General features: G+C 43.6%; 1 protein-coding gene across 1 annotated transcript in view; it reads right to left on the bottom strand.

The window, feature by feature from the left end:
- LOC148183279 (uncharacterized) overlaps positions 1–7793 on the bottom strand; it is a 30638-nt gene extending 22845 nt beyond the window's left edge. Inside the window, 2 exon segments of the mRNA XM_088061379.1 lie at positions 6303–7354; positions 7783–7793. Of these exon segments, the coding sequence (XP_087917505.1) occupies positions 6303–7354; positions 7783–7793 (1063 nt within the window).
- Positions 7794–14115: the final 6322 nt, after the last annotated feature.

Below are 14115 nucleotides of genomic sequence, written 5' to 3'. Positions count from 1 at the left end.
GTTTTAATGCTTCCAAAACTTATAAAATAAGTCCTTCATGTACCAGTCCTTTCTCTTTTGAGTTTAGTAACCCCCTTTCTTACCAATTCTTCCCAAAGATATGTATTACTTCAAAGGCGTACTTTGAGTCAGTATATATGGTCCCCTTTTTATGTGCTAAATGCTCTAGTGCTCTTTTTAGAGCATATAATTCACAAGATTGAGCAGACCAGTTTGAAGGTAGACTTCCTTTTTCGATGGTCTGCATATTTTCCCCATCAACTACAGCATATCCCGACATTCTTTTTCCTTGCAAGCATCTGGATGAACCATCAACATATATTCTTTTTCCCTCCAGAAAGGCTTGTTCTGCTAAATCTTCCCAAACTTTAGTTTGGCATTGTATGATTTCCAGACAATTATGTGCCAAATCATCTTTTGGTTCTCCATACAGATATTGAGCCGGATTGAGGCTTTTGCTTGTTTCTATAGTCAAATCATTATTGTCAGTCAAGATTGCTTCATACTTTAACATCCTGGAGTCTGTTAACCATTTCTCAGCTTTTTGATTTAGTACATTTCGGACCACATGAGGTATACACACAATTAATTTACTTCCAAAGATGAGCTTATGGCTTTCCTCCACCGAAATAGCAGTAGCTGCTATGGCTTGAATACATACCAGCCAGCCATGGCTTACTGGATCCAATAATTTGGATGAATAGGCTATTGGCTTTTTTATTCCCCCCCCCCCATTCTTGGACTAAAACCCCATGAGCTACTCCACTTTCCACATTCACATATAAATGAAAGGGTTTTTCTAAGGAGGGTAGGCTCAGGGCTGGTACCGAGGCTAGTTTCAATTTCAGTTTTTCTCATTTGTCATCATCATCTTTGGTCCATCTTATATTGTCTCCCCCTGTCAATTTCTCATGCAAAAATTTTACTGTTTGTGTGTATCCTTCAATCCACAATCTGCAAAATCCCAGCAGCCCTAGTAGTTTCCTAACCTCTTTCTTTGAAGAGGGAGGAGGAAAGGATAGGATCCCTGCAGTTCTCTCAGGATTTAATTTCCTGCTACCTTTGCTTATCAGGTGACCAAGATATTTTACCTCTGAATCCACAAACTGTAACTTTCCTTTTGATACTCTGAGTCCCTTTTCCCCAAGAAAATTCACAAGTTTTATAGTAGCTTCTCTAACTTCAGCTTCAGTTTCAAAAAGACATAGCAAAAGCATATAACATATAACATTCATTTTAATACTTGTGAAAAAGACAATATCACAATATGAATTCACAACAGCGGAACCGCTGGAGCCGGCAGCCCCTTGGAGGGGGAGCTGGGGACTGGGGTGCGGGGGTGGAGGGGGGTAGGGAGCAGAGCTGTGGGGACCGCGTTGCCTAGGGTGGTTGGGGTGGCGGGGGTTAGGACGGCGGGGACAGTGAAATGGGGCGGGACTGCGATGCCGGGGAGAGCTGGAAAGGCAAGAGGGGGGCGAAAGGGGGGGGGGGGTGGAAACGGGGCTTGTGGGGGCTGGGGCAGAAGGGGCGGGGGCCGCTGAGTGCGTGGGGGCAGCAGCGAGGGTCGCGTGGCCGGGGGTTGGGGACATGCAGGTCTGGGCGGGGAGGAGGGGACCCACACTGGCTGGGGTGGGGGAGCGGGGAGAGGGGCATGAGAAACGGGTGTTGTGAGGTACGGGGGGCTCGGTGCATGTTGTGCATTTGCAGCACACATTTCTACAAGCGCTCTGCAGGCTGGGAGCAGCTTTGCAGCTGCCATATCTTGGCGGGAGATATTATTAAAAAGCTTATTTCCAACTCTTAAAAACGAGATTCACTTAATAATTTATAAAAAGAATTTAATATAAATAAAAGACAATTAGGAGACATAAGAAATAAAGCAAAGGGTTAAAACGGCCGAGTGCCTTGGCGCGCTGCCAAGAGCACACCTGGTATCCTATGGATACCCCTTTTATCCCATCCTTGCTGTGAGGGGTTAATGCATATTCAAGCATGTCCCCTCCCTGGTTCCGCCTTCTTAGATCATGCTTTTGCACAGTCTCAGTTTCTGCTGGTCATCATAATTTTTTTGCTGGTCATCATTATTCTTGCTGGTCAGCATTCGTTTGGAGTCTGGTTTCCTTTTTCTCTGCAGATGGTCAGTTGTTGATAAGAGTCTGGGCCCCTCATCCTTCTTCTGAGGGCAGCTGAGCTTATCTTTCCCCCCTTCCCATGTCCTGGTACCGGTTTTTTGATAACAGTTTGCTCTCCCTTTCCTGCTGCTGATAACAGCCTGTTTTCCACAGCTTGATCCTCCCATTGTCTTGCCTTGTCCAGATGAAACATATCTTTATTATTCAGAATTCCTACCTAAGCCTATAACTTACTAAGAGAGAAAAGAATATAGTGAAAGCATATAATATATATTTATCAGAATAATTGTGAAAAGCCAATATTTACAACATGAATTCACAACACAACTGTTGAAGTGCGGAATAAAAGGAACCCTATAACTCGCAGAGTAGTTAAAGAGCAGGTATGAATTTATTCAGCGCTGAGATGCATGGGGATATCTCCTCCAAAAAGCATGCACACCTTTTTGATTGGGTTTTCCCTTTTTATCTTTTACAGACCAGGTTTACACGATACGCCTAATACATATTAATTTCTTAACCCTGCCTGTCTTCATATTACAATTAGCCCCATGCCCCTTTCAGTCCTTTGGCCTCTTTTTGGGACTTCAAATCCATTTCTTCCGGCTTAGGGTCTGAGGAATCTCCTTTATCCTGTGGTGCCTTTGTCTTTGCATCTTGTTTGTGTATTCCAGCTCCTTATCTCATCTTGCAGTCTGACTCTTTTTTCCTGTTCTTGTGGATTAGGGTGTCAGGGTCTGGGTTTTGTCAGACACCCCTTTTAGTCAAGCATTTCTTCTTAATTCTTAATTTCTCTATTTCAGTCCCCCCTTTTCTAGAAAATCAGTAAATTATTTTACTTAGCAATACTAATGCCTTTTATTTTTCAGTCTACTTTTACAGCTTGCTCTCCTCGGTATGTATCTCTCATTACATTACCATATGCTGCTGCTAGGGAAGTCAGTACTGCCATCCGTTTTAACATCCTCCAGTTCCAAACAAGCATTGCAATCGATAGCACTAGACTTATACCTACTAATGCCAGTATTATAATGATAGGGTGGCAAAGTGTGTTCAAAATTCCAGTTGCAGTTGGTGACCATCCAAAGAGTGCATCCCACCAGTGATGATTTGTGTCTTGGTTTACTCTTTGTAATACTTTGCTTATTTCCTTTGTATCATGATAGACAGTAATCAGAGTCTTTTGCCCCTTTTCCTGTATCTCTTTCAGGATTTTTGCCAAATCTTGGTGGTTCATTAGCTGTTTTACTAATGTCAGGTTCATTTCAATGGGTGTAGGTGATAATTTATGGTATATTGTATAGTTAGATCTTATCAACTGGTGGGATGTAACCGGTGCTGAATCACACCCTACAATTTTAACAAAATTACAAATACAAAAGTTAGAATGGTTCTTAATAGGCAAATTTACATTGTTATCATCTATTTCTACAGAAACACACACAGTTCTTAGACATACACAGCCTAGGCCAATATATACAAGCACACTCTTCTGACTAGTATCAGGATGAATCTCAAAGTGGCAGATGCTTTGCTCAGTGTCTAAACATATGTCTTGTGCATCAATCGTGTTAGCCTCACAGATAAACCCTTGTTGTTCCCGGGTAACACAAGATTCCAAATTCACAGTTTGCCACCCCCCATTCATCAACCGGGACCATGCTCTATGCTCCGAGGGGTAGAGAACTGCCCCTTCATGATTCAGTCCTAATGCAATAATAGGGTGGATATTGTAAATTGTAGCATTACGTATAGTCAGCACTAAGGCAGTAGCTATTTCGGTGGTAGGGTCATAAGTAAAATTTACCAGAGTCCATCAAGACTGAAGTTTTCTTTCTAAATTATTTGCATTGTCCCAGACAATTTTCCTAATTTCAATTGGAAAAGCAACTTCACTTCCTTTTCTTATTACTGAAGCAACTATTGATTGCATCCATAATTGTACCTGTATGCAGCTAAGGGCTAATGACACATTATTTTGGGCAATATTTAGTGCTTTTATTATTAGCTTGTGGTCTTGGTCCCCAGCCTCTTTCCACCTTGGTAATATTTTAGAAACTTCCCATTGGTTAGTTCCTAGTGCTAATAGAGGATTGTAGGGGCTGTTTTAGTTTCGTCAAATCACTTGTTGCAGCAGCTAATTTATTCATTAATATTTCTGAATCAATTCCATTTAATACTCCTAACCCTGTTCTTAATATTCCAGTTAAGTCTCTTCTCATTCTGCTCCTGAAGTGTATCTGCTTTTGTAACCATGTTGCCCAGCCCTCAGATGATGTCTTTAGGAAAGAGGAGCAGGCTGGCTGAATCTCAGAGATGTTAGTTTGCATTAGTAATTCAATACGCTTGAGAGACCACTCTGGATTAAATAACAGTTGTTGTTGTCCTGTATTCGTTATTACATATGGACCAACTTCATAAATTTTAGGTTCAATCTTAGGTTTAACTTTAGATGGTGTGGTCTGAGCTTGGGTTACAGTTGATTTGGTCATTGCAATAGGCACGGCTTTCATTCTAAATTTGAATGTTAGCCCTTTATCCCCATGACCCCAGAGGCAGACCACATCCACTGTTTGTACTAATGTAAAATTATACCAACAATCCAATTTACTTAAACGGTCACAAACTCCCCAGTGCTTGCCCGTAGGAGAAGCTGAAACACTAATTTGGACTGCCTTTTCATAGTTAGTCCCATTAATCATCCGGCATCCTACCCTGATTACTTCTCCGATAGTCCCTTGAAGGGTCCATAACCTTTGTTTTTGCCATTCTCGCTTTTTATATATCTGGTTTTCATGCATAACTACAGTTGATAGGTTTAAATCTCTTATATCAGAGTGTTTTCCCATGAATCCAGTGGATTGAATGAAAGCTTGGGACCAAGGCCATTCAGCATTTTTCTGGCTAGAGGTGCTTTCCAATTCTTGAATTACACTTGTGGTTACAAGTAAAACAAACAGACTGACTTTATTGACTAGGTTTTTGCAAGCTAAATCATGGAATGCTCCCAACTGCAATGTACTCATTTTGCTCTAGTAAGTTTTAGTTTCAGTTCATTGTCACCCAGTGTTACTTTCCAAGGGGCTTCTGGAGCCTTCTTCACTCGAGAATGGTGAATCCAGGCGCTCTGTTCCTTGATCTTAACTGCAGTGAAGGTGGTGAAGATCACCTGGAACGGTCCTTCCCACTGTGGCTCTAAAGTTTTTTCTGTAAGAGACTTAACATACACATAATGCCCAGGCTGTATGTCATGCACTGGCCCATCCAGCCCTCTGCTCCGGGTTCCAGCCACATGTTTCTCAATTGTTTTGAGCTGTTTGCCTAGGGCTATCATATAGGCAGTCAGCCTCTCCTCCCCCACTTGGGTAGACAATCCCTTTTGCACACCATATAGTCTCCCATAAAGCATTTCAAAGGGACTTAGTTTTTCTTTGGCTCTGGGCTTGGTTCGGATCTGCGTCAATGCCAGTGGGAGAGATTGGGGCCAAGGTAAATTAGCTTATTGTCCCAGCCTCACAATTTGCTGTTTAATTAAATGATTCATTTTTTCTACTTGGCCACTTGACTGGGGGCGATAAGGGGTATGGAGCTCTCAATCTATCCCCAGATGTCGACTGATTTGTTGTACTATTTTTGAGATAAAATGTGGCCCCCTATCTGAAGATATTGTGGCTGGAACCCCAAAGTGTGGTATTACCTCTTGTAACAATACCTTGGTTACCTCCCGGGCTTTGGCAGTCCTGGTGGGAAAAGCCTCTGGCCACCCTGAAAAGGTATCTGTTAAAACTAGCAAATATCAGTACCCCCCTTTTCTTGGGAGTTCTGAGAAGTCAATTTGCCATTGCTGTCCAGGCCCATGGCCTTTTCCAATTTGACCGAGTTTTGGTTTGGGAGTATTCTTAGGTTTAGTCTGGAGGAAAATGTCACACTGCCGAGTTACCTGAACGACAGTAGAGTATAAATTTCTGGCAGTGATCTTTTCAGTTAGATAGCTATACAGGGCATCTATTCCCCAGTGTGTTTTCTGGTGCTCTTCTCTTACTAGTGACCATAACAAATGAGAAGGGATGACTATTGTCCCTTCTGCAGTAATAGCCTATCCCTCTTGCTTATATTTTCCCCCTTGATCTTGAATTAGTTTTCTATCTTTTCTAGTATATGCTGGCTTACCTTCAAGGAAGATCTGTCCATCAGGAATTAAGGCTCCCTCAATTGTTATCTCACCTTTTTCTGCTTCTTTTGCCTCTCTGTCCACCAGCTCATTCCCTTCCTCTAATTCTGAGCTCACCTTCTGGTGTGCCTTAATGTGCATAATTGCTACCTGCTCAGGTAGCTGGACTGCTTCCAGTAGCCGCAGTATCTCCTGCGCATGTTTGATGTTTTTCCCTTGTGAGTTTAACAGTCTTCTTTCTTTCCAGATGGCCCCATGTGCATGTACAACCCCAAATGCATATCTCGAGTCTGTATAGATGTTTATTTTCCTTCCCTTTGCAATCTCCAGGGCACGGGTTAGAGCGATGATCTCTGCCTTTTGTGCAGAGGTATCCGTTGGCAAGGGTCCAGATTCTATTACCTCTCTGCAGGTGGTAACTGCATACCCTGCGTGTCGCTTTCCACTGATGATGTAGCTGCTCCCATCAGTGAACCAGGTTTCTGCATCATCCAGCGGGGTGTCTTTCAGGTCTGGGCGGCTGGAGTAGGAAGCTTCGATGGTCTCCAGGCAGTCGTGGTGCACTGGCTCCCTTTGATTCCCACTGAGAAAAGAAGCAGGATTGATAATGTTAGTTACAACTATCTCTACATCATCTTGTTCTACCATGATGGCTTGGTATTTTAGGAACCTTTGTGGGGAAAGCCAGTGCCCGCCCTTTACTTCTAGGACTGCAGATACTGTGTGAGACACCAATACAGTAATTTTCTGGCTCAGGGTGAATTTGCGTGCTTCCTGAATATTCAGCACCACTGCAGCAACAGCTCTAAGGCATCCTGGCCATCCCTTGGCTGTTGCATCTAGTTGTTTGGAGAAGTAAGCAACTGCTCTTCAGTATGGACCCAAGTCCTGGGCCAGTATCCCCAGGGCAATTCCTTGCTTCTCATGGGAAAACAGGAAGAACGATTTACTTACATCCGGGAGTCCAAGCGCTGGAGCGGACATTAGGGCATTCTTCAGCTGGTGGAAGGCTTGTGTGGCCTCTTTTGTCCACTGGAGGACTTTGTTCTTGCTTGTAATGAGCGCATACAGAGGTTTCACAAGCAACCCGTTGCTGTGTATATGGATGCTAAATCTGAACCACAGTGCCTGTACAAATTACAGGCCGCATAGCTTTCTCAAGTCCAGCCTGGGAAGTTTTAAGGAGGAATCAAAACAATCCTCAGGGACACAAAACAGCCTTGCAGGTGTTGTTTTCTATTCCTTGTTTTCCTTGCAGGAGAAAGTCAGGGGGTGGTGAACCCCACTGACCAATGATGGTGATGTGGTGATTTACTGACCAATAAGAGTTTCCTTTCTGTACTTTCCACGAACTAATCTATATAACAAGCCTAGAGCAATAAACTAGAAGATTTCTCCTGTTCTGACTCCCTTGAGAGTCCGTGTCGTTCTTTCCCGCCGTTCCTAATTAGAACGACACTGTGTATCCATAGTCTGCACCATCCTGTCATTCCTAAGAATGTTCACAGCTCCTTCACTGTTTGAGGTTTCGGGGTTTGGCATATCGCTTCTTTGCGATCTTGCCCTAGAGTCTGCTGTCCAGCACTGATCTCATAACCCAGATAAATTACTTTTGGCTTCACTACCTGGGCCTTTTTCTTTGATACCCTGTATCCCTGAAGTCCCAGAAAGTTTAGCAGGCTTACAGTCCAGGCTATGCATGCCTCTTTTGTCCGGGTGGCTATGAGGATGTCATCCACATACTGCAATATCTTTCCTTCTTCTGGGGGAGCCTCCCAGGATTCCAGATCCTTGGCAAGTTGCTCTCTAAACAGAGTAGGAGAGTTTTTAAATCCTTGAGGCAACACAGTCCAGGTGAGCTGGGATTTGCGCCCACTTTTGGGGTTTTCCCATTCAAATGCAAAAATTTTCTGGCTGTCCTCATGGATAGGGAGGCAAAAGAAGGCATCTTTCAAGTCTAAAACAGTAAACCAAGTTAGCTCGGGTGTCAGGCACGTTAGTAGAGTGTATGGATTTGCGACTACAGGATAGAGATCCTCAGTTATTTTGTTAACAGCCCTTAGATCTTGTGCTATCCGGTATGACCCATCAGGTTTTCGGACTGGCAAAATGGGAGTATTGAACTCAGATGGGCACTCTTTTAACAAGCCTAACTGCAAAAAGTCTTCAATTATGGGACTAATTCCTTCCCTATCTTCTCTTTTCAGGGGATACTGTTTAATTTTAACTGGTTGTCTTCCTTCCTTGAGTTTGATTAATATTGGGAGTGCATTTTTCGCTCTCCCTGGTACATTGGAGGCCCACACTCCAGGAAATACTTGATTTATTATTTCTTCACTAATTTCCCCTTCTGTGTGGACGGCTGTCAACATTAGACTCAATGCCTCTATGTACTGTTCATCATTTACCTCCAGAATAACCTCTCCATTTTTAAATTTAATAGTTACTTGTAATTGTTCTAACAAGTCTCTACCCAACAGATGTCTCAGGGATCTGGGCAGATATAGGAATTTATGAATACCCCATTGCTTTCCAAGCTTATACTTTAATGGCTTGAAAAAATATGCTTTTTCAGGTTGACCAGTTGCTCCTATTACTGTAACATAATCCTTCCCCACAGGTGCCAAAGTCTTATTCAAGGCTGAATATGTTGCCCCCGTGTCAACCAGAAATTCCACCTCTTTCCCTCTTTCCCCCAGTTTCAATTTTATAAGCAGTGGATCTTCTGGGGTGAGATCTACCGGTCCTCTTCAATCTTCATATACAATCATTTTCCCTTTTTCCCGGTCTCCCTTTTCCTGGAAGCCACCCCGTCTCCGCTCTGGGCACTGATTTTTCCAGTGACCATATTTCTTACAGATGGCACACTGGTCTCTGCCCAGTCGGGATGGGCCTTGTCTATATGATCCCTGTCCATGTTTTCCTCTCTCTCCCTCACTTACAACAGCTACAAACTTCCTCATTCCTTCTTTATATCCTTCTTCCCGGTTACTAAAAACTCTCCACGCCTCATCTAACAAAGTCTCTAAGTTCTTCCCATCTGCCCCCCGAAGCTTTTGGAGTTTACGCCTTATGTCACCAGTAGACTGCCCCAGGAATAAATTAACTAACTGCTGTATCCCTACTTCAGACCCAGGGTCCAGTGATGTGTGATGGCCCATGGCATCTCTTAATTTTTCGAGGAATTCAGATGGTGAGTCAGAGGGCCCCTGCCTGATTGCATATAAGGCTGACCAATTTATAGTTTTGGGGATGGCTCTTTCCATCCCCTTTGCGATCCACTCCTGATAGCTTTCTAGTTTTTTCAGTTCTGCTAATCTGTTTGGATCCCACTGTGGGTTTTGGAGTGGGAAATAATCTTTCACATCCAGTTGTTGGGTTTTATAATAATCTTCTGCCAGATCCCCTGCTGTTTTTATAATTAATTGCTTTTCTGTCTTGGTCAGTGCATCCAATAATAATTGCATATCACTGCAGTCTGGATTGTGTTGTTTTATTATATATCACAGAGGTTTAGCTGTGTTAACTGGATCATTGCGGTAATTTTTAGCAACCTTCTCCCATGCCTCCAAATCGATTGTGGAAAAGGGTACTTTAACCAATACCACTCCTCCCTCTGGTGCCACTGCCTCATGCAGAGGTGCCTGTATTATGTGTGTCTGTTGTCTAGTCTGGTGTGCAATCGGAGGGGTGTCTACATCCCCTGAGTCCACATCCTCATTCTCATCCCTTTCTGGTCTTATGTAGGGAGGCTTAAGCAACTCGTCTGCCAGATCTTGTTCTTGGGCCACAGTCTGGTAAACCTTATCTGATTTTGTGCATCTTTGTCCTATGCTACACACTGAACAACACTACTTAAGCTTTCCCCTCTTAGTCTTATTTTCCTTCTCCAGGGAGAGAGGGTCAATGCCAATGCCAGAGGGTCAGAGGGAGCCCTGATCCCACAGTCCCTCTGCCATTCGGGGCGATTTCGAAGGGAGAAAAACATATCAGCATGTGATATCTCTGTCCACTTCCCTCCTGAGAAAGAACATGAGTTGCAATAGCGTGTTATAGTCCAAAGTTCCACTAGGTGGCCACTTCGCTCCCCCATCCAATTTATATAGCGGCCACCAGTCCTTACAGAATTTGATTAAATCCTTCTTGTTCTCAGTTCCTCCACGTCCAGCAATATTTTTCCAATGTGCAAGAATAAAACCTAGCGGACTTGCTTTAGGGATTTCTTTACTTTGTCCAGTGCCCATTGTTTCCCTTTCTTGTCCTGTCCCGTTTCCACCCAAACTTTTCCTCACACAAAATTGCAATTAGTGGGCACCCAATGTGACTTTTCACACACAAACTTCAAAGTTTTCACTTTGCACGTGAAGCATATGCCCTGATGGTTATTAAAGCAACAATACCAGCGTCTACCCACAGTTAAAACAAATATTAATCACTTTGCACTCAAGCACAACACTCCTCATTTACATTTGGGTTTGCCCCACACTGACTCCAGTCGCTTCGCCTTTTTCCGGCCGCCTCAGTCGCCCGAGGTCGGAACCGTGGATAGAGCTCCACACTCGCTCCGCACCTCTGGTGCATCTCACTTGCTCATTCACACACCAAACACACTCAGTGACTCAACGTGTCCGGACTTAGCATTCACACAAAACAAGGGTTCGCTCAACTCACCCCCAGAGTCGCTAGCGGGCTGCTCTATCAGCTCAGGGAGAACCCCCCCCTTGTCGGCCGCACTTGTTGGCCAGGATCGATCCCTTTCCCTCTGTCCCCGGCCCCTCCTGGCCGGGTGCTTGCAAGCCCACCGGGACTGTGCTGTACGACAGACGTCTCTGGTGACTTTACCAGCAGCTCTCCCCTTGATATTTAATTCATACCTTTATCTGCAGGCCGGCAGGTTGTTGTCTGTCCCTGTGGTGAGCGAACCGAGGTTTGGGGTCCCTCCTGGAAAGTCCTGGGGGCGTGCCAGGGAATCAGTTCCTTGGCTGCTCCCACAGCCAGACAGAGACCCTCCTACCTGGCTCGCCAAAATGAAGTGCGGAATAAAAGGAACCCTATAACTTGCAGAGTAGTTATAAGAGCAGGTATGAATTTATTCAGCGCTGAGGTGCATGGGGATATCTCCTCCAAAAAGCATGCACACCTTTTTGATTGGGTTTTCCCTTTTTATCCTTTACAGACCAGGTATACATGATACGCCTAATACATATTAATTTCCTAACCCCGCCTGTCTTCACTTCATATTACAATTAGCCCCATGCCCCTTTCAGTCCTTTGGCCTCTTTTTGGGACTTCAAATCCATTTCTTCCGGCTTAGGGTCTGAGGAATCTCCTTTATCCTGTGGTGCCTTTGTCTTTGCATCTTGTTTGTGTATTCCAGCTCCTTATCTCATCTTGCAGTCTGACTCTTTTTTCCTGTTCTTGTGGATTAGGGTGTCAGGGTCTGGGTTTTGTCAGACACCCCTTTTAGTCAAGCATTTCTTCTTAATTCTTAATTTCTCTATTTCACTGTGTCCCAGAAATCTCTAATAAAGAATGCTGAGTGTTCTGCATTTGGGAAGCTGACTAAGGTCCAAGCTAGGAGGTTTTTTAGTTCTTGTTTAGGCAAATTACTTTGGCTGGCTTTCAGTAAGAATTTTAGTTGCTTGTACACCTTTTTGTCTGAGGCTGAACAGTTTTGACCCATGATAGACTGGTATGTTACTCACCTCTTATGTTAATGATGTTGGCTGTCTCTCAGAGCTCGGATGATGGGTGCTGGCCAAGCACCTCCCATCCGTGCTCTGCGACTGTTTCCTTCCTCGCTCAGGGAGTCACGGGTGTTTCCACTCTGCCCTGGTGCAGGTGCCACTTAGTAACACTCACACGTTCTTAACCACTCTGCATAATCTTCTAAAAGCTATGGTTTGGAGGCTGCTTAGCAACGTGTCTCCGTACTTTTGAAGGCTGAAGCTGTAAACTTTTTCGAGAGTTCAGGGTGCAGACGTTGTAGTAACGCCCACACCTTGCTCAACCAGGGAGACGCTTTCCCGTATAGCCAGGTGAGATGTCGCCTTGCAACGTCATCCCGAGCTCGGGGGCCCCAAGGAACACCAGGGGTGCACACGTTGCTTGGCAAAGTACACCTCAAATACAACCATGTGGCGGATACTTCTAAAGCTTTGGAGCTGACGCTGCTTAGCAACAGCTGGCTGGTGCCAAAGGGTGCCACGGAACACGATTAAAGAGTTATGGTGTTGCGGTGATCAGCTGTGTGAACCGCACTCAAGATGGACTTAAAGGGTGAAAAACGAGTCTTTTTTAGTTACCAGTGATGGAGAAGTGTCTCACCGATGGAGAAGGTGTGGAGTGGCTCTTGAACGTTGGGCACCAGTTAATGATGTACAAAACACACTCACTCACAGTGAAAGACTTCTCCAGGGTCAAGCTGTTCAGGTATAAGCAATTTATTATACGGGTAGAGAGAGGAAGAGAACAGTTTCTGCCACCAGCTGCAGCATACGCATGGTCAGGGAGGGAGGGAGAGAGAGTGGAGCGGGGAGAGGGACAGTTTAAGAGCTAGGGGAGAGAGCTTAAAGAGAGAAAGGGAGGGGGGGAACAAGACTAAGAGTACTTAAAAGAGAGGGGAGAACAAGAGTAAGAGAGGGAGAGTGGGGAGAACAAGAGAGCGAGGTTCTTGTTACAATACACTATATCTTTTTCTATAGTGAATATTCTAATTCCCAGTAACCAATCATTACAAGACACACCCACTAAAGAATTTACATATAGCCTATAAGAACTACATTACCATACAGTGTTACATTTTAAACTCTAAAAGCTTTACAAATTCTTCTCTTGCTGCTTGACCATTGGATTCTCTATCTGCAGAAGGACATTGTTTCATCAACAGGGATTCTCCTTTAGCTGGCTAGGCTATTGTTCTTTGGTTATATAGTAACTAGCACTCAGTATCCCATGACTCAAAGCTAGCTCTCATTTCTATTTCGATTCTAGCCTTTGTATTTTCAGAATCTTTTGCTAAACAATCATATGCATAAGGTTTCAGTTTCATCCTCCCCAACAGGTACTTCCAAAGTCCTTGCTGGGAATCTGTGATAGAGGTGTGTTGTGGTTTAAAACCAGTAACTAAAAAATTACTATTTCTTTCTGTGAGATATGGATTTGAACAAGAGCAAAACAGGCTTAAAACTTAAAAGGAATAGAAACAGTTTATTAACAAACTACAAGAATAAGAACACTAGAATAAACTTCCAGAAAACTCTTTTATCTCTCACTACTTAACTATTCTTTTGTACACATGATAACATAGAGACAAAAAAACAAACAAAAAAAAAACTTTAGAACTTTGGTGGTCAAAAACAGTCTCAATTTTTGCTAGAGTCTTTCTTTCATTCTTTGTAGAGAAACAGAAGTCTCTTTTTGCCGATCTATGGAGTTTTTAGAGTTCACTCCTCCCATTCCACATTATTCCGAGGTGTGCATGGGTCAAATGAGTCTAGGGATACTATTTTAAGGATGAGTTATTCAAAGGCAGAAGTCTTCTTCATCTGTCTCTGTGAGCCTTCCTGGAAAACAGCTTTTGCTTTGCTCTTCAAGGCTTCAAAAAATCTTCACTCTGTCCATCTCCAGCAACTCACAGTATCACAATCACTCTCTCTTTTTTTAAAAAGTCCACACTTTGAATACTCTATTCCTCCCATACTCTAGTCATGAATTAAAGGAGTCTTTTAAACTACTATTACCCATCTCCATAGCTTTTACAAAAAGATATTTCAGCTGTACGCATCTCCTTATTCTCTCCTTCTTATTTAA

This window comes from Pseudopodoces humilis, chromosome 12 (genome assembly GCF_049639895.1).
Source record: "Pseudopodoces humilis isolate 2021_Gansu_Grassland_sample_001 chromosome 12, ASM4963989v1, whole genome shotgun sequence".
Classification (NCBI taxonomy): Eukaryota; Metazoa; Chordata; class Aves; order Passeriformes; family Paridae; genus Pseudopodoces; species Pseudopodoces humilis.
Note: the sequence above shows the minus strand (reverse complement) of the source record. Positions and strands in the feature narration are given on the sequence as shown.